This window comes from Lepidochelys olivacea (genome assembly GCF_965140295.1).
Source record: "Lepidochelys olivacea isolate rLepOli2 genome assembly, chromosome: 3".
NCBI classification, from domain to species: Eukaryota; Metazoa; Chordata; order Testudines; family Cheloniidae; genus Lepidochelys; species Lepidochelys olivacea.
The window spans coordinates 186107396-186130373 of record NC_140413.1 but is presented as its reverse complement, the minus strand read 5'-3'; the positions used below and the strand labels follow the sequence as shown (position 1 = coordinate 186130373).

The window sequence follows — 22978 nt, the reverse complement described above, 5'->3', positions numbered from 1 at the left end:
CCCTCCTAGCCAGACGTGGCATAGCAATTCTCTTGCTACTCTAGCACCACCCTGCCAACAGTTGCTCGGGCACTGTGGTGGCTTCTCTTCCAGTAACTTGGCCCTTTAGCTGGGTCACCATCTTAAGTCCACCCCTTTCAGAGTCACAACTGTCCAAACAAAGAGTCCCCAAACGTCTTTAACATAAACAAAATTCTTCCACCCTCTCTGGGGCTAATCATCTGCCTATCTTCAGGGCATAGTCTGTAGGCCCCCCATCCTAGGCTCAATAATCCTTGCGAAGGATTTGTATGCCCCCTTTGTAGGTGAACCCAGTTCCACCCTCTGGGTTTTGACTTAAGGCCACGTACTGAATAAATAGGTCTGTTCCTTTACCTGTGCTGCAGTTCTGTCTGGGCTGCTTCCTATCCAATCTTTTCAGTTCTCCTCTGGGTCTCTCTGTCTCCTCCCTGCCTAGAAAGCTTTCCTTCTTGCTCTGGCTCTTCCTCCATCTCTTTCCCCAGCCAAGCTTTATCACCACTTAAGCCCAGCTCAGTCTGCTTTACTGCAGCCACTTTCTGCTTGATATGGGAAATTGTCTGATTCCCCTCAGGTGGGGCTCATTTTGTAATCAGTTTTTTTTTTAGCCCCAGGCTCTCCAGTGCATGGGGCAAGCCACACCGTTACACTAACAATGAAACATAAAATATTATAGGTAACATTTTCAAAAGTGCCAAAGTAATTTAGGAGCCTAAGTTCCATCTTCAAAAGTGAAAAGTAAGAAGATAAGTCACGTCTGAAAATGGGACTAGGCACTTTTGAAAATTCTAGTCTATCTCTAATTTCAGCCAAAACTGTTCAGTTGTTTCCACTAATGAGGCTAATGAAAAATGCACTCTTACTTATAATAAAGTAATTCTGGCTACCTTTTTTTTGAATATCTTTATCATCTATGATTTGGAGCAAGGACTTGAAATCTGGCATTTGTTTCAGGGATGTGCCCTTTACCATCCATCTGAAAATCTGCCAATATTTCGCCAAGCTACAAGCCTTTGAAAAATCACTGTTCACACATCCTCACTAGAGACTTTTTCAACTTTAGCAGCTAAAATATCCAAATTTTCTGTCCACATTGAACATGCTCGAGCTTCTCACATCTCTCAGTTCTAAAATATCCAAATTTTCTGTCCTCACATCTAGCATGCTTCATCCCCTCACAGTGGCTCCAACACAGGACTACAAGTATGAAGCTGGACTTTCACTGTAATGGCTGATCCCAGCTGCTGTGAGTCAGAATGGGGCTGGATACTGGAAGTGAGAGTACGGAGCCTGTCTCTCCTGCACTGTCAATGACACCCTCCCCAATCCCATGCTGGAACTCAGACAGTGTGAAGGAGGAAGCCATCTGATTCAAATGTAGAGGGGACAAAAGATGGACCAGGGAAGGGAAGAAACGAGTACATTGGGGAAAGAAGTCTGGTGAGACTGGGGATGAAGGGGGAAGGGAGAGAAAGTGTTACTGGGAGTTGGTGGTATGTGTGGGGGGAATTAAGATTGGTTGGACAAGGACTCTGGGACTGGCAGGGCATGGTAACTAAAACTGGGAACAGGGAGGGAGAGGAGGCTGGAACTGGTTGAGCAAGGAGCCTGGAAGCTAGTGAGACATGTGGAGTACTGGGAGCCGCTGGCGGCAGGGGACGACACTGAGATTGGACAAGGATCTGTGACTGGGACTAGAAATCAGTCGGGGGTGAACGGGGGCAGGAGAGAAGATCTGACAAGGAGCAGGAGGGTGTGGGGGAGGAACTAGGACTTGACAGGCAAAAAGATTGGGACAAGTTGCCACAGAGTGAGGAGACTGGGGCAAGCAGCAGGGTGAGGAGTAAGAAGGGAGGACTAAATTTGAATAAGGATCCCAGGGAGGGAGACAGGGAGCCAGTGTTGGGGGGTGGGCAGGGAGGAATGGGACAGACAGAGAGGACAAGGAGCCAGGAGTGGGGAACTGGGTTTGGCAAGGACACTGGGAGTATGGGGGGGTTAGGAGACTAAGCCCGGAAGAGGAGACTGGGTAGGCAAAAAGAATGGAACTGAGATGAGAAGTCTTAAGAGAAGGGATAGGACAGAACGGGTTAAGCTGGAGAGGAATGGGCAGAAGAGTTTGTGCCCACTAGAGCACACGCCCCTCTAAAGCCTTGAATAGAACCCAAGATTACTGAGTCTCACCATTCGTCTGCTGTTAGCAAACACCTGTGAAACCCACAGGCAAGATGTGTGTTTAAACACCCTCTAGTGCTAATTGACATAGAGGACAGTAACCTACTGTTGCTATCAGTTACTCCACTAGCTCAGAGGTCAGTGCAGTGGATCTTAAGGTTCTAATCCTGCTGATGACCCATGTGTGTCAATATGATGCCACATGATCAAATTTCTGTTCCTTCAGTTTGCTTTTTAAAAACATAGACAATTACACACAAGAAACTAAATTAAAAGACCATTATTAAGGCTGTAAACTCAAGCTCCCAGAAGTTAGGAATTGCCAGAATTGATCATAGAATATCAGGCTTGGAAGGGACCTCAGGAGGTCATCTAGTACAACCCCCTGCTCAAAGCAGGACCAATCCCCAACTAAATCATCCCAGACAGGGCTTTGTCAAACCTGACCTTAAAAATATCTAAGGAAGGAGATTCCACCACCTCCCTAGGTAACCCATTCCAGTGTTTCACCACCCTCCGGGTGAAAAAGTTTTTCCTAATATCCAACCTAAACCTCCCCCACTGCAACTTGAGACCGTTACTCCTTGTTCTGTCATCAGCTACCACTGAGAACAGTCTAGAGCCATCCTCTTTGGAACCCCCTTTCAGGTAGTTGAAAGCAGCTATCAAATCCCCCCTCATTCTTCTCTTCTGCAGGCTAAACAATCCCGGTTCCCTCAGCCTCTCCTCGTAAGTCATGAATTCCGGTCCCCTAATCATTTTTGTTGCCCTCCGCTGGACTCTTTCCAATTTTTCCACATCCTTCTTGTAGTGTGGGACCCAAAACTGGACACAGTACTCCAGATGAGGCCTCACCAATGTCAAATAGAGAGGAACAATCACATCCCTCAATCTGCTGGCAATGCCCCTACTTATACAGCCCAAAATGCCATTGGCCTTCTTGGCAACAAGGGCACACTGTTGACTCATATCCAGCTTCTCGTCCACTGTAACCCCTAGGTCCTTTTCTGCAGAACTGCTGCCAAGCCATTTGGTCCCTAGTCTGTAGCGGTGCATGGGATTCTTCCATCCTAAGTGCAGGACTCTGCACTTGTCCTTGTTGAACCTCAACAGATTTCTTTTGGTCCAATCCTCTAATTTGTCTAGGGCCCTCTGTATCCTATCCCTACCCTCCAGCGTATCTACCTCTCCTCTCAGTTTAGTGTCATCTGCAAACTTGCTGAGGGTGCAATCCACACCATCCTCCAGATCATTTATGAAGATATTGAACAAAACCAGCCCCAGGACCGACCCTTGGGGCACTCCACTTGATACCAGCCACTAACTAGACATGGAGCCATTGATCACTACCCACTGAGCCCGACAATCTCGCCAACTTTCTATCCACCTTATAATCCATTCATCCAGCCCATACTTCTTTAACTTGCTGGCAAGAATACTGTGGGAGACCGTGTCAAAAGCTTTGCTAAAGTCAAGGAACAACACGTCCACCACTTTCCCCTCATCCACAGAGCCAGTTATCTCATCATAGAAGGCAATTAGATTAGTCAGGCATGACTTGCCCTTGGTGAATCCATGCTGACTGTTACTGATCAGTTTCCTCTCCTCTAAGTGCTTCAGAATTGATTCCTTGAGGACTTGCTCCATGATTTTTCCAGGGACTGAGGTGAGGCTGACTGGCCTGTAGTTCCCAGGATCCTCCTTCTTCCCTTTTTTAAAGATGGGCACTACATTAGCCTTTTTCCAGTCATCTGGGACTTCCCCCGATCGCCATGAGTTTTCAAAGATAATGGCCAATGGCTCTGCAATCACATCCGCCAACTCCTTTAGCACTCTCGGATGCAGCGCATCCGGCCCCATGGACTTGTGCTCGTCCAGCTTTTCTAAATAGTCCCGAACCACTTCTTTCTCCACAGAGGGCTGGTCACCTCCTCCCTATGCTGTGCTGCCCAGTGCAGTAGTCTGGGAGCTGACCTTGTTCGTGAAGACAGAGGCAAAAAAAGCATTGAGTACATTAGCTTTTTCCACATCCTCGGTCACTAGGTTGCCTCCCTCATTCAGTAAGGGGCCCACACTTTCCTTGACTTTCTTCTTGTTGCTATCATACCTGAAGAAACCCTTCTTGTTACTCTTAACATCTCTTGCTAGCTGCTACTCCAGTTGTGATTTGGTCTTCCTGATTTTACTCCTGATGTTCATAGATTCATAGATTTCAAGGCGGGACCATTGTGATCATCTAGTCTGACCTCCAGTATTACACGGACCATTGACCTTGCCCACAATAATTCCAATAATATATTTGTTAGAAAAATGTCCAATCCTGATTCAAAAATTATCAGTGATGAACACACCACCATGACTATTGGTAAATTGTTCCAATGGTTAATTACTCTGTCAAAAATTTACATTTTATTTCCAGTCTAAATTTGTCTAGCTTTAACTTCCAGCCATTGGATTGTGTCATACCTTTCTCTGCTAGACTGAACAGCCCATTATTAAATATTTGTTCCCTGTGTAGATACTTATAGATGATGATCAAATCACCCCTTACTGTCTTTGTTAAATTAAATAGATTGAGCTCTTTGTGTCTATCACTTATAAGGCATGTTTTCTAATCCTTTAATCATACTTGTGGCTCTTCTCTGAACCCTCTCCAATTTATCAACATCCTTCTTGAATTGTGGGCACCAGAACTGGACTCAGTATTCCTGCAGCAGTCACACCAGTCCAAATACTGAAGTAAAATAACCTCCCTACTCCTACTTGAGATTTCCCTGTTTATGCATTCCAGGATTAGCTTTTTTGGCCACAGCATCACATTGGGAGGTCATGTTCAGCTGCGTAGCCACCACTGACCCCAAATCTTTTTCAGAGTCAGTGCTTCCCCAACATGTGGAAGCTTAATTTGGCCCCCTTGTGCCATTATGATACAGTCTTTAATTACATGATGATACACTATTTTTCCACAGGACCCCTTCCTCAGTTAGGGCACAGGATGGACATTGCTCACTTAATAAGCAGCTATCCAATATTTTGTTTCGTTCAGTGTGTGAACCTAGGCCTCATTTACCTACACTCTGAACAAAGAATTATTAATTTCCTCATGTCCCTTTCTATGGTGCTTGTCTCAATAGTATCTGAATGCTTCACAAACATTCATTAATTTATGTTCACAACACCTCTGTGAGATGAGGAGGTGGCATTATTCCATTTTACTGTAGGGAGCTGCGGCACAGAGAGTAAGTTCAAAGTATCCACTAATTTGGATGACCAACGTGAGACAGGGAGGATGTGATTTTTCAGAATAACTACCATTATTAGTTAGCATTTTTTATGTTCAAAGCGGAGTTCATCATTGACTTCAGTTGCAGCTGTGAGTTCTCAGTACTTCTGCAAATCAGACCCCAGGGTATCAAGTCGAACTCCCAGAAAATGAGGAACACACAATTAATGACTACTTCTAAAAAGCCTGATTTAAATGACTTGCTCAGCATCACACAGAATTCTGTGGCAAAGTCAGGGATAAAATCCAATTTTCCAAGACAGTAGCATTTAACTGCCTTGACCATCAGAGCTTTCTTTTTCTTCCTGCTAATCCCCTACCTCATTCAACACACACCTTCCAATTTCTGCAGCAAATGAGGCAAGGTCCTACAGACAACAGCCTCCTTTATTATACCACCCTAATTCATCCCAAGAGCAGCACCATTCTGTAAACTAAATGAGGCATTGGTTCTGTGGAAAAAATAGTATGTGAACATATAATTAAAATCTATCATAATGCATACACACAAGGAGAAAGAATTAAGGCTGCACAGCATCCTTAATTCTGTCATTTCCATACTTCCGAGTTCTTGATTTTGAAACTTTAATAGTGTTCTTTTAAAGTACTTTTTATGTGTGATATATTATAATACAGGCTGAGTGAAACTTCATTGAAGCTGATGGGCATGATAATAAAAGGACATATCTATCATACTAGTATAAGGCTTTTGTATATATAGGCACTTTTTCTTAAATGCTTTTCAAATACTCATCTGTAGCTAAAGTACACACTGCTTTTATTTTGTATATTGGTTGCATAAATATTGTCAAAATATTTTTTCTCAAAGTAGACAGATGAATTTGCTGCAACTTTATTTTAACTGGCTTTACTGAAAAGTTACAGTGGATTATTAGGCAGCTGAGTTTACATCTGTATATTCATTTTTACTCACTTGGCGATCATAGTTGATTTGAGCTTCCTGCTCAATATCTGAATCTAGCTCTGGCACATCAGATAAATCAGAATCTGACTCTTCACTGTATGACTCAATACCTCCCTCTGCATAAAAATCAATCCACATGTAATAGTTATTATCTAGTCAGAACAGAATATTATGTCACATTTTCACAATTTTTTAGACTACCAGGAATTAACGCAAAACCTTCAGAAGCTTTAAAGTGTTTGCAAACATTCTATGGACTTGGTGAACATTTCTGGTTTTGTATCGCAAAGGTAAAGACAGATAATTCTCCCACTTCAATGCCAAGGTCTCTATTGTAAAACCCTGAATAATGATTAGGGCTGTCAACTAATCATAGTTAACTCACACGATTAACTAAAAAAAAATTAATCACGATTAATCACAGTTTTAATCGCACTGTTAAACAATAGGATACCAATTGAAATATTTAAATATTTTGGATGTTTTTCTACATTTTTATATATATTATATTCTGTCTTTTAATTGAAATCAAAGTCTATATTATTTTTATTACAAATATTTGCACTGTAAAAATGATAAACAAAAGAAACAGTATTTTTCAGTTCACCAAATACAAGTACTGTAGTGCAATTTCTTGCTCGTGAAAGTCCAACTTACAAATGTAGAATTTTTTTGCTACATAACTGCACTCAAAAAACAAAACAATGTAAACCTTCAGACCCTACAAGTCCACTCATTCCTACTTCTTGTTCAGCCAATTGCTAAGACAAAAAAGTATGTTTACAATTACAGGAGATAATACTGCCCACTTCTTATTTAGAATGTCACCAGAAAGTGAGAACAGGCATTTGCATGGCACTTTTGTAGCCAGCATTGCAAGGTATTTACGTGCCAGATATGCTAAACATTCGTATGCCCCTTCATGCTTCGGCCACCATGCCAGAGGACATGCTTCCAAGCTGATGACGCTCGTTAAAAAATAACGCGTTAATTAAATTTGTGACTGAACTCCTTGGGGGAGAACTTCATGTACCCAGCTCTGTTTTACGCGCATTCTGCCATATATTACATGTTATAGCAGGGTCGGATGATGACCCAGCATATGTTGTTCATTTTAAGAACACTTTCTCTGCAGATTTCACAAAATGCAAAGAAGGTGCCAATGTGAGATTTCTAAAGATAGCTACAGCACTCGACCCAAGGTTTAAGAATCTGAAGTGCCTTCCAAAATCTGAGAGGGACGAGGCGTCGAGCATGCTTTCAGAAGTCTTAAAAGAGCAAAACTGAAATGCGGAACCTACAGAACCCAAACCACCAAAAAAGAAAATCAACCTTCTGCTGGTGGCATCTGACTAAGATAATGAAAATGAACATGCATCAGTCCACACTGCTTTGGATTGTTATCGAGCCCATCATGAGCATGATCACATGTCCCCTGGAATGGTGGTTGAAGTATGAAAGGACATATGAATTTTTAGCACATCTGGCATGTAAATATCTTGCAATGACAGCTACAACTGTGCCATGAGAACGCCTGTTCTCACTTTCAGGTGACATTGTAAACAAGAAGCGGGCAGCATTATCTCCTGCAAATGTAAATAAACTTGTTTGTCTGAGCAATTGGCTTAACAAGAAGCAGGGCTGAGTGGACTTGCAGGCTCTAAAATTTTACATGGTTTAATTTTTGAATGCAGGTTTTTTTGTACATAATTCTACATTTTTAAGTTCAACTTTCATGATAAAGAGATTGCACTATAGTACTTGTATTAGGTGAATTGAAAAATACTTTTTCTTTTGTTTTTTTACAGGGTAAATACTTGTAATAAAAAATAAATATAAAGTGAGCACTCTACACTTTGCATTCTTTGTTGTAATTGAAATCAATATATTTGAAAATGTAGAAAACTTCCAAAAATATTTAAATAAATGGTCTTCTATTATTGTTTAACAATGAGATTAATTGCGATTCTTTTTTTTAATCGCACAATTACTCATGATTAATTTTTGTAATCGCTTGACAGCCCTAATAATAATTAATGGAATTCACTCAACTGGGATTATACATTATCTGTAACTACCTTTTTACCTTTTATAGTGATGACATGCAGAAATTTTATGGTTATCCTGAAATATTGCATGATGTGTGATCCCTCTACTTGCTTGAAATAATGTGTTATATCACATGGAAAAAATCAGTTAATTTCTGCAGGGCCTGAGACCATGTGAAAGATTTCCTGCAGGGAAATCCAATATTTAGCAGTTGACGTTATGTAATTTATATGCTTCTGTTCAATATTACAGGCACAATGCACATTACAAGTGCAATTTTCAAATATGACCATTAAATTGTACACACAAATCTCACATGTTCATATGCATATTTACACATAGACACACAAAATGGCATTTACACAGCTAATTGCCTTTTTCATGCACAATTAGGATTTGTGTACACAATTCAGGTGTTCAATTTTGAAAACTGACTCTGATCTCATACATCTCTCCCTCTTACAAGCTTCTTATATTTGATGTGAGTTGAAAATATCTCTGGAATCTTCCCAGATAAATTCCCTGAATCCTGCTACAGGATTATTTGAGTGGATTTTGCCTGGGACATACACTAGTCTATTAACTCTCATGAATCTACAGGAAAGCAAAAGGCCCTGTGCAAGCTGGATGTGTGGTATTCCAAAGACTAATATGAAAAATAATATTTTTCTCTTCATCCAACACAACCTTCTGCATCAGTGCTACATATTTCTTTGATTTTTATGAAACAAAAACAACAAAATAAACATCATAAGCAAATTTTCAGAAAATGGTAATTTTTACCTTGGGATGCTGTTTCAAGAATTTCATTTGTTACACTTTCTGGAATAAATCTCCACTGAAAAACAGAGTGATCAGCACCTCCTGTACTTAACACCCACTGAAAATCATGTGACCAACGTACATTAGTTACATGTGCTGAGTGGCCTGCATATTTTCTAAATTTAGCTCCTAAAATATATAAAAATAAAATTGTTAAAAGTGAAAATAGCCACTGAATGAACAAATTATATAGTTAATTTTTTAAAAAGGTGATAGGACAGTACATATAAATTGTTTTCTTTTTAATGGGACCATACATTAAAAATCTGTCTCATGGCTTGCATGCTCTTGCAAATTTCCAACATTTCAAATCAAACTTCCACCATCCTAACAGTTTCATTATATGGCCCAAAGATAGGAGGTTATTTTTTTAAATTTTATGCTGAAATAAAATACAATAAAAAGCCAAATCATCAGCAAAGTAACAGCATAGTGTGGTACAATTATAAAAAAGCACAAGGTTCAGCTGTGCTATTGAGACTCTTGCTTGGTCCCTCAAGGCAACTGTATGACAGAATTGAAATGGTGAAATGATTAGACTGCAAAAAAGAAATACGAGCAAGTAGGCAGCAACATGGCAGTGCTGGAGTTGGTTTTAGGGGATACCATTTACATATCTTCTAAGGGTCTGTCTAGATTAAGAAAGGAAATTGGGATTAGCTAACAAATTTTACCTAACCCCAGCCTTTACTCTACTGTACACACAAGGTCAACAACTTTTAGCTCAATATAGCTGGTCAAGGTCAGGTGACCTCCATCAAATCTTGATCTCTTCCTAATCTGGATGAAACTTCAGACAGAGTATAACAACAATAGAAGTCCTTTACCAAAACAAAGTAGTGATGGAATTATAAAACATTCCCCAGTCCCCTCTGTATAATTCTGACCAGAAAATGGAATAGAAATTATTCTTAAAACTAGGATGAAGAGAGTCCCTTTCACCACCAAACTACTGATGAGCTGTCTAACAAAAATGAGAACAGTAGCTCAGTATGTTCAGTATTTCCTGAGATAAAATAATCTTCTGAGGTTGGATTTTGCATGCCATCAGTGCAAATGCGTGACAGAGAGACACACACACACTGCCCCTTTAAGTACGCTGCCCTTTTAAGTAGATTGGCACTCAGCAGTCTGAAGCCTGCTTGTCCAGACACAGCAACAGCTGCCAGCAAGCTCCCTCCATCCTGAGCCCTGTCCTGAGCCCTGTCATGTCGCCCCCAGCTCTGTGGAGATGGGGTACAGGGACAGGGGAAGGGGGACACCCTGACATCAGTGCCCACCTCCCCCTCCCGGTAGCAGCTGGCCAGGGGCTCCAAGGCAGAGGGCAGGAGCAGCACAGCAGTGTGGAGAGGGACACCTGAAGTGCCGGCATTTGATAGCCTGCTGGGTGGCCACCCGGCCACACAGCTTAGAGGGAATTTAGGTTCCGATGTATTTATTTATGAGCTTGTGGGACTAGAATAAAGGTTGGTGCCCTAAGGAAGCATTTAATGTTGGGATTTGTACAAAACTTCCTTTTCTTGAACATGCTGAGGACATTATACCAAAAAGGCTTAACCTCTTTGCCTATTAAGGCCACATTAACACCTCCTGGGGGAAGTCAAGGCTATACTTAACATAGTAGTTAAAATATGGACTTTGCACTAGCCAGTAGAATAAGTTCTATTCATTGACTTCTTTTGAAAATCACTTCACACAAGTATCCATTTTGAACCTGTCTGGACCAGGATAAGGATTGGGTTTTACAATATGGGATGACTGACTTTTGCAATAGCAAACCTCCTCTGTGAGACAGAGACAACCAAAGGTCCAATTCTAAGTTAATCATGCCTAGGAGTCCAGACTTCTTCAGTCAGAAAGGCATAAAAAGTAACTCTCTTGTATAGTCCTGGAAAGCAGTGGAAAAGGCGGGAAGGCATATGGAAGAAACATTGCCCAGCTTTGTGAGAAGTCATTCACCACATCACATCTTGATCTTTCCTGAAGAGGCTACAGGTCACTGTACTGCTGTTTTCCGATACAAAGAGGTCAGTCACCAGCCTGCTAACCTGATGAGTGAGGATGTTTCTGGTTCTAATTCCACAATTCTGCCATGCAAGTCTTATTGTTCATCTTTCCCTTAATGATCAGTGCACACAGAGATAGGAAATTTTGCTTTCACCAGGACAGAAGAAGTTGATTTTTCTCTCTGGAATAGGACTGATCATATTCTTTCTAGTTTATTTATGAAAACCACATCAGATACATTAACTGTGAACTCTAGGTCATTGATGTTTATCTTCAAGAACTAGGGGTCACAAAATGAAATTAACAGGCAGCAGGTTGGAGGGCTTGGAATTGCACTTTGTCTTCCTGAAGGAACTTGTCTGAATTCCGAAAACTTGCAGTAGTTGATGAAATCATACTTCACACGTAGTGCCTGATAACTGGCTATTTGGAAATGCAGACTGGAAGCTGTAAACACTTTTTTCCCTAGGAGGTCCAAGCATTTAGCCTCCTTATCTGAAGGGGTGTCTTGTTGCCTACTCCTTTCTGGAGCAGCCTGAACAACCAGGAAATTCAGGGCAAGATGCATGAATAAAAATTCTGCTCCCTCACTTGGAACAAAGTACCTCTTTTCTGCCCTCTTAGGAATAGCTGCACATGTTGTTGGAGTATGTCACTACTTTGGCCACTAGAGGATATGACCACCTTGGACGCACTGCATTTTGTAAAATGTCCAGGAGTTTGTGGGATGTCTCTTGGACTTCCTTCAGAGGAATCTGGAGTATATCAGCAACCCTCCTTAACAGCTCCAGGATCTGCTGTGATCATCCAGCAGAGACGGTGAGACCGGGGCAACTGCCGTTTTAGGAGACGAAGATGATATTCTTGGCAAAACCAGCCAAACTGCTGAATCTGGCTCTTCTTCCTCCACAGGCTCATGGAGCAGGCCAGGTTGCTCTCTTGGAGGAGAAAGGATGCTGTGATTCTTGACAGGACTGTACCACTTCTGAATACTGCATGTGTGGGTCCCACATCCCCAGTAAGGCCAGTGAGAAAAATCCAACATGAGTTGAGGTAGTCCCCATAGCATAGGTCGTGGGGGAGCCCAGGAGCTTCTCAATCCTTTATCTGGGCTCACCTTCTGTGGTAGAGATGTCAGTTCCTCCTCAGTGTTGGATTGTCTTGAAAAGGAGAATGTAGGGTTCAATTCTAATGGGGTGCCAGCAGTATGGTAGGGCTGCAATGCCTATGTTGGTAGACAGACCGGAGACCAGCTTCTCCCTTTATAGTGCTCATGGACTGATGGTGTCAGAACCTCCCTAGACGGGACCAGGTCCAATAAGATGAGAGACCGCAGATCTGGGAGGATATTCTGTTGTCATATACCTCTCCTCAGTTAGTTTCTCCCCATATTGACAGAGCCAGTGTATGAAGGGGGCGGGAGTGATAGCTCAGTAGTTTGAGCATTGGTCTGCTAAACCCAGGGTTGTGAGTTCAATCCTTGAGGGGGCCATTTAGGGTTCTGGGGCAAAAATTGGGGATTGGTCCTGCTTTGAGCAGAGGGTTGGACTAGATGACCTCCTGAGGTCCGTTCCAACCCTGATATTCTATGATTCTATGAAATCCCTTGGAAACCAACACTTCACTATGTGAGCATGAAGGTACCATCGGTTCAAGGGAATCTCTATGCTTTTCCTTTGCTGGTACTGGGGGTTGACCCAGTCTAGGCTCACAATGTCAGTCCTTGTTCGTTACTGATGACAGACCAGCTGTTGCAGACAGTACTGGAGCTGAAGCACCTTTAGTTTTTGGAGCCTGCAAATTGGTGCAGTGACTCTTCAGATTTTCTGAACCTTTTGGGACAGGGTGCAAAGAGTCACGCAACACAGAAAGTGTTGGGGAAGAAGCACTCCCCTTAGAGGTGGACTTCAAGGGGCACACCTTTCTAGATTTTTGAGAATGCCTCCCCTGAGAAAAAGAGCCCTTGGCTCTATTCTTACCCATCCCTGTGTCGAAAGTAATGGTGCTAGGAGGCATGTTTTTTGAAGCTTCTGACCAGAACAAGGGAGGGGCAGTCTCCTCGCCTGGATATGACTGAGCTCTCATTGCACACTCTATCAGATGTCTCTTCAGCTTGAATTTTTGTACCTGGTAAATTTGCCTGAGGAAAGAGCAGCACATACTGCACTTGACGGAGATGTGCACTTCTCTGAGGCAGTACAGGCGCCTCTGACAGTCACTCATCATTGATCAAGCCATATTCCCAACCCCAAATCAGGAGCAGGGAGGCAAACTCCCAAGTCCTAACTAACTATATTGAGCAAACTAATAACTATCTAACAGAACTTCATACATATAATATTTACAGAATCAAGTAGAAGGATCAAATCTCTGGACATTGTAGGCTCTGTCTCATGCCATGTGGTGGCAGAAAGGAATTGGAGAAACAATCAGTCCACACTGCCCCTTTTACCCTTGATTTGGTGCAAGAGGACAGGAACAGCACAGACACAGACCAATGAACACTACTAACATGAATCTTCGAGTCTCAGGCACATGAAGTACATAGAATCATAGAATATCAGTGTTGGAAGGGACCTCAGGAGGTCATCTAGTCCAACCCCCTGTTCAAAGCAGGACCAATCCCCAACTAAATCATCCCAGACAGGGCTTTGTCAAGCCTCACCTTAACAACTTCAAGAGAAGGAGATTCCACCACCTCCCTAGGTAAACCATTCCAGTGTTTCACCACCCTCCAAGTGAAAAAGTTTTTCCTAATATCCAACCTAAACCTCCCCCACTGTAACTTGAGACCTTTACTCTTCATGCTATCATCTGCTACCACTGAGAACAGTCTAGATCCATCCTCTTTGAAACCCCCTTTCAGGTAGTTGAAAGCAGCTATCAAATCCCCCCTCATTCTTCTCTTCAGCAGACTAAACAATCCCAGTTCCCTCAGCCTCTCCTCATAAGTCATGAATTCCAGTCCCCTAATCATTTTTGTTGCCCTCCGCTGGACTCTTTCCAATTTTTCCACTTCCTTCTTGTAGTCTGGCCCCCAAAACTGGACACAGTACTCCAGATGAGGCCTCACCAATGTCGAATAGAGGGGAACGATCACAACCCTCGATCTGTTGACAATGCCCCTACTTATACATCCCAAAATGCCATTGGCCTTCATGGCATCAATGGTACACTGTTGACTCATATCCAGCTTCACGTCCACTGTAACCCCTAGGTCCTTTTCTGCAGAACTGCTGCCTAGCCATTCAGTCCTGCTGACATTGCGCTATTTACACAGGAGGTTAGGTCGGTATAATTACATTGCTCAGGCCCTTTTTTTCACACCCCTGAGCGACATAGTTATACCAATATAGGTATGTTGCAGAGCTGACTGGGTACCAACGTAAGTCTGTTGCAGAGCTGACTGGTTTCTCAAGAACCAGGATCCAAACATTTGAGAAAGCCCCAGTCTGTCTCATCAATACAGGAATATACTATGCTCGTAAGGAGATGATTTTTATAGGATACAGTTATAAAGATGCTATGATCATAACAATTGCTCAATTGCAACAAGTGGATGTTTTCCAGAATGGTTAGATAGGAATATTTTAATAAAAGGCAAGGATCTAAAATATGCAGGGAAAAAGAAATACACTCTTCTGGAAAGTGATTAGAATAGCCTTGTCATAAAAATAAATGGAAAGGTAACCTCCTGGCCAGAGGCAAAATCCTTTCAGCTGTAAAGGGTTAAGAAGCTAAGGTGACCTCGCTGGCACCTGAACCAAAATGACCAATGAGGGGACAAGATACTTTCAAATCTGGAGGAGGGGAAAAAGACTTTTGTCTGTCTGTGTGATACCTTTGCCGGGAACCGATCAAGGATGCAAGCCCTCCAACTCCTGTAAAGTTAGTAAGTAATCTAGCTAGAAAATGCATTAGGTTTTTCTTGTTTTGGCTTGTAAATTTGCTGCGCTGCAGGAAATGTGTATTCCTGTTTTTGTGTCTTTTTGTAACTTAAGGTTTTGCCTAGAGGGATTCTCTATGTTTTGAAACTGACTGCCTGTAAGATTATCTTCCATTCTGATCTTTCAGAGTTGTTCTCTTATCTTTTATTGTTCTTCTAATAAAGTTCTGATTTTTAAGAATCTGACTGGGTTTCTTTGGGTCTTAAAAATCCAAGGCTGGTTTGTGCTCATCTTGTTTATTTTCAAGCCTCCCCAGGAAAGAGGGTGTAAGGGCTTGGGGGGATATTTTGGGGAAATAGGAACTCCAAGTGGTCCTTTCCCTGTTCTTCGCCTAAATCACTTGGTGGTGGTAGCATACTGTTCAAGGACAAGGCAACGTTTGTGCCTTGGGAAAGTTTTTAACCTAAGCTAGTAAAAATAAGCTTAGGGGGTCTTTCATTCAGGTCCTCACATCTGTACCCCAGAGTTCAGAGTGGGGAAGAAACCTTGACAAGCCTTATTTGACATCTGCTTATATTAAGTGTTACATAAGGCAATACCCACTCCACTGAAACATCACAAGCATTGACTGAATGATCATTTTAGAATCAGTGGAACATATTCTCTCATATGTACACATCATTCTCATTAATATTAATGGTAGTTTTGAATGGGCATCAAGGGGAGATTAAATCCCAGTAATTATATTAGTATAATATCAGTGTAATATAACATGCATTCAGTGGCAGTTTAATTACTGAATTCCTGAGAAGAAAAAAGTGTGTCTTACCTTTCTTTAGGCAAGGAAATTTGAATAATTTAACAAATCCAAAATCATCTCCAGACACGAGCACTGAGCTGCTGTAATTTCCATCCACAGAGTTGACATCTGTAATGTTGGTATATTTTGGCCAAATTCCATTCACTTCAGGCCCTATCACGCAGGTCCATGAGGCCCAGTGAATTCCTTTGATCTCATCTTTGCTGGTTAAATGCTTCCCAGCTGAAAACAGTCAAATTAATACGCTGTTTAACCAACTATCTTTCCATTAAAAAGAGGCTTTTCTCCATTATAGTTAGTTGTGTGTTCTTTCTGAGCTCAGTATTTTTATGTCAAGAAACAAAGAAAGATTATTTTATTTTGAATAAATATGATCTAGCTGGTTATGATTTTTCCTAGATCATCACTGTAGAATCTGAGCACTTTACACAGATTATCTAGATCCTGATTTTACACCATTTTGACTCAAAAAGTCACATCTTCTATAGCAAAAGAAATGTCTCTAACTTACATATACACATAAATAAATAGAACACTTTTAGGTGCCATAAAATTAATAAAATAATATGTACTCATTCAAATTTTGAAATGGGGACTAAAGTTCTAAAATATCCTATCCTAAATCTACCTCCATTTATTAATTTCACTTTTATAACTGGTACAGGAGTTTGCTTTATTGGATTATATAAGATCAAATAAATGAGACTATTTGGTTAACCTGTCACTATACAATGACTCTTTACATTAACAAAGACTTTTCTATAGGTAATAGCTTTCCTCTAAGTTAATTACACATGTTATTACTTCATGGTAATCTTTAATGCTCCCTATGTAAACAGCATTTCTGAATGTCTTGAATGTACTAGGAGAATAAATATAATTGGGGAAAGAATATTAGCTGACAAACATTTTTATTCATGTTTCATTTGCAATGATCGCAAGTAATCCTATTGTATTAAGCTTGTATCAGCAACATAACATGAGCTGATCAGCAGAGTAATGTTTGAAGTCAAATTTCATTGAAGAATAATTTCAAGAATTGTTATGAAGAACTTTGGACTTGTCCCAAGAAGACTATACCAATTCTGTAGGGGAAACAAAGTTAAGCTTACCATATGTGATAGTATTCATTAGCTACATTTTAAACATATAAGGAGATGTCAGATGAAAAGAAAGCAATCTAATTTTAAAACTTCACTAAATTAGAGCTGGGTCAGGGTTTTTGGTTCAAGCTCATCTCTACAGTAGACATTAAAAATTATCTGAAATCTATTAATTGTAACATTTCTTTTTTCTTCAAAATTATTAAGTATAGACTAAATCTTTAGCTTTCATTCTAAAATGATTATAAAGCAATTAGGGATGTACAGCCCACTGGATTTCTTGTCCAGAAGAATATTCCAAACATTTTAATCTAAATGTAAATCTATCAACAATTCTAAAGTGCCTATCACTATGTTATCTAAATGCTTAATTTAGCTTAATTTAGTTAATGTGCCATAATTTATTAAAGTAAACATTTTTTCCTCTGTATAATATTTTATATAATATTAGCAAAAAACCCTTCAAATTGTTACTCCCGAGGATATATGCATACTACATGCAGATATGGAAACCTCAAGTGATGCAAACTTTGAGAAATAGAGGAATGCTGATCGTAAACTGATTTTTTTTAAAGATTTGTTCATTTTAAAGTTAACACAGTGATGACAATTAAATAAAGTTTAACATGAGAGATTTAGGTAATCATTTTTAAACTAGTTTTTAAGCTCATTTTGCTGAAGACATGTTTTAAACCAAAACAAAATCTTTTCCTGTTATTCATCATATTTTTCTAAATCTGAGAGGCAGTTTTAATCTAGATACTTTCTTATTAAGCTTTAAACAAAATTAATTCTTTTTACTATGGTAGCACTCAGAGGATCCATTCAGGATTGTGATCCTGTTGTGCTAGGTACTGTACAAACTCATATGATCAAGCCCCAAAGAATTTATTAAGTGCTTGTCCTTTCAAATGTATAAATAATATAAAGAATCTTTAAAATTCTAAATTTTGGTGCAGGCCAATAAATTAGCTTTTCACTTTTGGTGATCTGGATTCAAATCCTGGCCAAGGTCACAAGTGAAAATGAGTTTAGTAGTCTCATCATAATCTTTATTTTGTCAATGTCACAAAACCATTACATACTTTCTCATGATTAGTAGATCTGGCTAAAACTCAGGATTTCCAGTTTGGGAGAAACAAGCAGCAGTGAAATGGACAAGAATGTCAATTTTAGTCAGCAGCTGCCTGGGCTCCCAGAGTCTGCGTATCCAGGGCAGCCATATCATGCAGACTGTCCCAGGCTTAGGTCTCCCAGGATCCCAGTTCCACAGCAGAAAGCCCATAAATCCTGAAAGCCCCAGCTTGAGCCACGGTTGTCATGGCTTCCAGGCTCCCTGCTGTGGGGTTCCCCCTGGTGGTGTGGGGTTCCATCCCAGAACCTGCAGGTTCCCAACGCTGTGCCCTGGAGCCTGCATATCTTGAGAGCTCTGTCTCAAGACTGAGTTCCCATGACTCTCAGGCTCTGTGATGCTCAGCCGGAATCCTAGATCCCGGAAACCTGGGCATGGTGGGGAATGGGACTCCATTTTCTGACCAGCTCTTATGATTAGCAGTTTTTTATTCTACATAAGGTCAATATTGGAAGAGTGGACAAGTTTAGGTTTAAAGTGAATTAGCTACTCTCTTGGGTACAATGAACTCTCCTCTAGGTCCCTCTTTCTAATACTAAACTCGTTACTACATTTTAGGCTGTACTGCTCTTCAAACTGCTGTTACCCGTACATTTACAGTCTTCTGCTGAGGACTTTCAGGCATGGTCTGTGTTCATGATTTCCAGTGGCCCTGTCAAACCTTAACAGTGTCATTTTGGAGTGCCACTAATAATCATGGAATTTTGAAAACATTTATATTTCAAGGATACATTTGACATTTACCCAGACAAGTTTCTCCCATCTTCTAGTAATTACATTCTTAATAATTAGTTTAACCACCAATTCCAGAATTCTGCATTATATGAAAGGAATTAAACCAGTGTATAACAAAGGGTGGCTTTTTCAGACATTCATGATGATCTAGAATTTATTTCTTTAGTGGATCAGTATATAATGTAACTAATACTATGGGAAATATGCAATTAGATGAATACAGATTTGGAAAGATATTTCTTTTTACTAAACCTAAAGATTAATATGAATGGTAAATATATCTGATTTTATAAGTAAACAGTAGATATTTAGGTAAATAATAAACAAGTATTTCTGCTTTGAGATGTAAAATTTGAATACACATATTGTATTGTCCTCTTAGAAACCATCAAACTAGCTTATTTGTTCATAAAACTAACTTCTCTGAACTTACATGGCATCTTGTAGAACAGTCGCTCTCCTGCACCATCATTGGTTTGCAAGAATTTACTATCCACAGACCAGTCAATATAAGTAATAAAACTAGAAGACTTGTTGCATTCTCCTATCTTCTTGTATCGTTGAGCAACTGCATAGATATCCACGAAGCCATCATTAGAACCCACAGCAAGATAAGAGCCATCTGGTGAAAATTTCATTTCATGAATTACTTCCTTTCGGTCTTTAATATGAACTACCTCTGTCATATCTCTGCAAGAACCAAAAGCAAGAATATAAATTATGGACTTGTAAATATGAAACCCAAAAATATTTAAATTAAGACAGACATACTAAACACTTTCTAAAAGCAAAATTGGACTTCAGAAGTCCGAATCCTCCATTCTGAAAAGTCCACACCTCCTGCAGGCATAACAAGTCCTGTACTCCACCACTGGCCTCCTGGCCCTGGTGCCGGGCTTTTCCCACCACGCTCTGTGGTCTTTCCTGGATTCCTTCCTCAGGAGTCTTACAAGGGCCCTCTGATCAAACAGCTGTCCTATCTGTTCCTGCAGGGCCCAATTCATCTCCCGTTGTCCCTCCTGGATCACCTGTAGTAGGGTCTCTAGCCTTCATCACTGCACACCAGTCCCCTTTCACTGGGGCACCGATGCTGGAGTCTAGCCAGGGACAGCATAAGAGCCCTCCGTGAAAAAACCCTCTACATAGGCGGGATCCATCATCCCTTCCCCCTATATTGGCACCTTGCCCAGTCCTCACAATTCCTCTTGTATCAGGGGTGGACTGCACATGCCCACGTTTTCCACCATGTGTAACAGTGCTGATGCACTGGCGCAGCACCTCCTGCTGGTCAGTCCAGGAATTAGCTCATCCAGCTCAGGAGCACCCTCCTCTAGCCAGTTTCTCCCCTGCCCTTACCTGCCCCTCTGCAGTCGCTTTATCTTTACCACTTCAGGCCCCGCATCCCACCTGGACCACAGTGCCCCTTACCTTGGGGTGCTGCCCCACGGCAGTGTCCCCACCCTCTGGGTCTCCCTTCTCAGCCCCTATAATCACCTTGCCTCAGTGGCTACTGCCAGTCATCATCTAGCCCCTTCTCTCAGGGGCAAACTTCAGTCTGAAATGGCCACTCAACACTGGCAAGGGGGCTGGACCTGCTGCCTTTTCTTGCCCTGGCTGCCTCCCTGCAGCCCTAGTACCTCCTCAGGCCTTTGCTGCAAGGCCTCAGCCTCAGCCTGGAAGGTCGCCAGGTCAGAGATCCCCAGCTCAGCCTGCTCTTTCCCAGTACTGCTCTGTCCCAGTACTACTGTCCATCTGCTCCACTGCTGGAGCAAGACTGACTTCCTTCTCCCCAGGAGCCCTTCTTATACTGGCCCAGCTGGGCCCTGATTGACTGCCTCAAGCCTTTCCCAGGGCTGTTTTTAACCCCTTCTAAACCAGAGTGGGGTGACCGCCCCGCTACACTCCCCCACTGCAACTTGAGCCCATTGCTCCTTGTTCTGTCATCTGCCACCACTGAGAACAGATAAGTTCCATTGTCTTTGGAACCCCCCTTCAGGTAGTTGAAGGCTGCTATCAAATCCCCCCTCACTCTTCTCTTCTGCAGAATAAACAAGCCCAGTTCCCTCAGCCTCTCCTCGTAAGTCATGTGCCCCAGCGCCCTGATCATTTTTGTTGCCCTCCACTGGACACTCTCCAATTTGTCCACATCCTTTCTGTGGTGGGGGGCCCAAAACTGGATGCAATACTCCAGATGTGGCCTCACCAGTGCCGAATAGAGGGGAATAATCACTTCACTCAATCTGCTGGCAATGATCCAACTAATGTAGCCCAATACGCCGTTAGCTGGCAACAAGGGCACACTGCTGACTCATATCCCAGCTTCACATCCACTGTAATCCCCAGGTCCTTTTCTGCAGAACTTCTGCTTGCCAGTCGGTCCCCAGCCTGTAGCGGTGCGTGGGATTCTTCCTTCCTAAGTGCAAGACTCTGCACTTATCCTTGTTGAACATCATCAGATTTATTTTGGCCCAATCCTCCAATTTGTCTCCGTCACTCTGGACCCTCCAGCGTATCTACCTCTCCCCCCAGCTTAGTGTCATCCGCAAACTTGCTGAGAGTGCAATCTATCCCATCATCCAGATCATTAATAAAGATGTTGAACAAAACCGGACTGACCCCTGGGGCACTCCGCTTGATACCGGCTGCCAACTAGACATCAAGCCGTTGATCATTAACCACTGAGCCCAACAATCTAGCTAGCTTTCTATCCATCTTACAGTCCATTCATCCAGTCCATACTTTTTTAACTCACTGGCAAGAATACTGTAGGAGACTGTATCAAAAGCTTTGCTAAAGTCTTTGCTAAAGAGATCTAACTTCTTTGCAGCCTTTCCTTTGGGGGTAGATACCTGCTGCCACTGGCATTCTCTCTCATTGGCACCTCAGACTACCACCAATCCCGGAGTGGGGTTGGTGTAAAAATGTTGAAATCCCTCTGAGAGGACAGAATATCTGTGCTTGGCCCTTTCTGCTAGGTGAGAGAAGCGAAGAAGGAGTCTGCCACAGCACCTTGGTGGGCTCAGAATAGCTTCATTAATTGGAAGCACTACTCTAGATGGTTCCACAGAAGCTAAGATGTTGACCAGCCTGTGAGACCTTTTTCCAACCTCTTCAACCTGGATATCCAGTGTGGAAGTCACCCTCTTGAATAAGTCCTGCTGACCCCTATAATCCTCGGGGGGAAGTGAGGAACTTTTTGATACCACTACCTCATCAGGTGATGAAGAGGAGGATGCCAAAACTGGCTGTAGTGGAGCCTTCTTCAATTCCTCTAAAGGGAGAATTTCCTCTTGCTGGGTACTGAGCCTGTTACTGGGAGTGGTCTCCCTCTGCACCTGGTGTGGTAGATCTTGGTGCCTACTTGATGAAGCAAAGTAGGGAGTGCATGGAGATGACCTGGAGGCAGGAAAAAAAAACCCAGGGGTACAAAATGGCCATTGGTAAGGTCTCAGAGCCCAACTACTTCCCAGTTAATGATCTCTGCTTGATGGCCAAGATGGAGCCTCCAAGAAATACCAAGGATGGTAGGCTGTGGAAGGGGAATGGTTCACGGTCCGGTTGTGACACACAGGAGCCAAACTCAGAGTCTGAAGATGAACCAGCCTCCTCTAACCAAGTAGGCGCTGTTCCAATCATTGCCCAGGATCAATGTTGGGAGCCTGGAGATGGTGCTATCAGTGAGATCATGGCTGGCTTCCTTCTTGACAGTACCACATGAAGAGCTACACGGAGGACTAGAGGCACCCACTGTACCCCATGCTGGGACAAAGTCAGTAAAGTTACAGTGAGCACTGGTACTGGGCAAGAAGATTCTTGGATTGCTAGCAAAGCCAGCACATTGAGAATCACCACATTCCATGCTGTCACATAAGCCAGAGTAGAGGTACTGTTGAACTAAATGGAGCCACTTCGGAGGTCAATCTCAACGGTGCTGGTGCTAGAGTGGACAGTCCCTCCTGAGCAGATGACTGCCTTGGTAAATGTCTTGGCCTTGAGTATACTCTGTTGTGCTCGTCCATGTG

General features: G+C 42.1%; 1 protein-coding gene across 1 annotated transcript in view; it reads right to left on the bottom strand.

Moving 5' to 3' along the window:
• EML6 (EMAP like 6) overlaps positions 1 to 22978 on the bottom strand; it is a 321111-nt gene that overhangs the window by 177015 nt on the left and 121118 nt on the right. The window contains exons 10-13 of the mRNA XM_084624464.1: positions 19390 to 19646; positions 15996 to 16208; positions 9234 to 9401; positions 6411 to 6517 (exon numbers count right to left, since the gene is read on the bottom strand). Of these exons, the coding sequence (XP_084480590.1) occupies positions 6411 to 6517; positions 9234 to 9401; positions 15996 to 16208; positions 19390 to 19646 (745 nt within the window). The remainder of the gene's footprint in view (positions 1 to 6410; positions 6518 to 9233; positions 9402 to 15995; positions 16209 to 19389; positions 19647 to 22978) is intronic.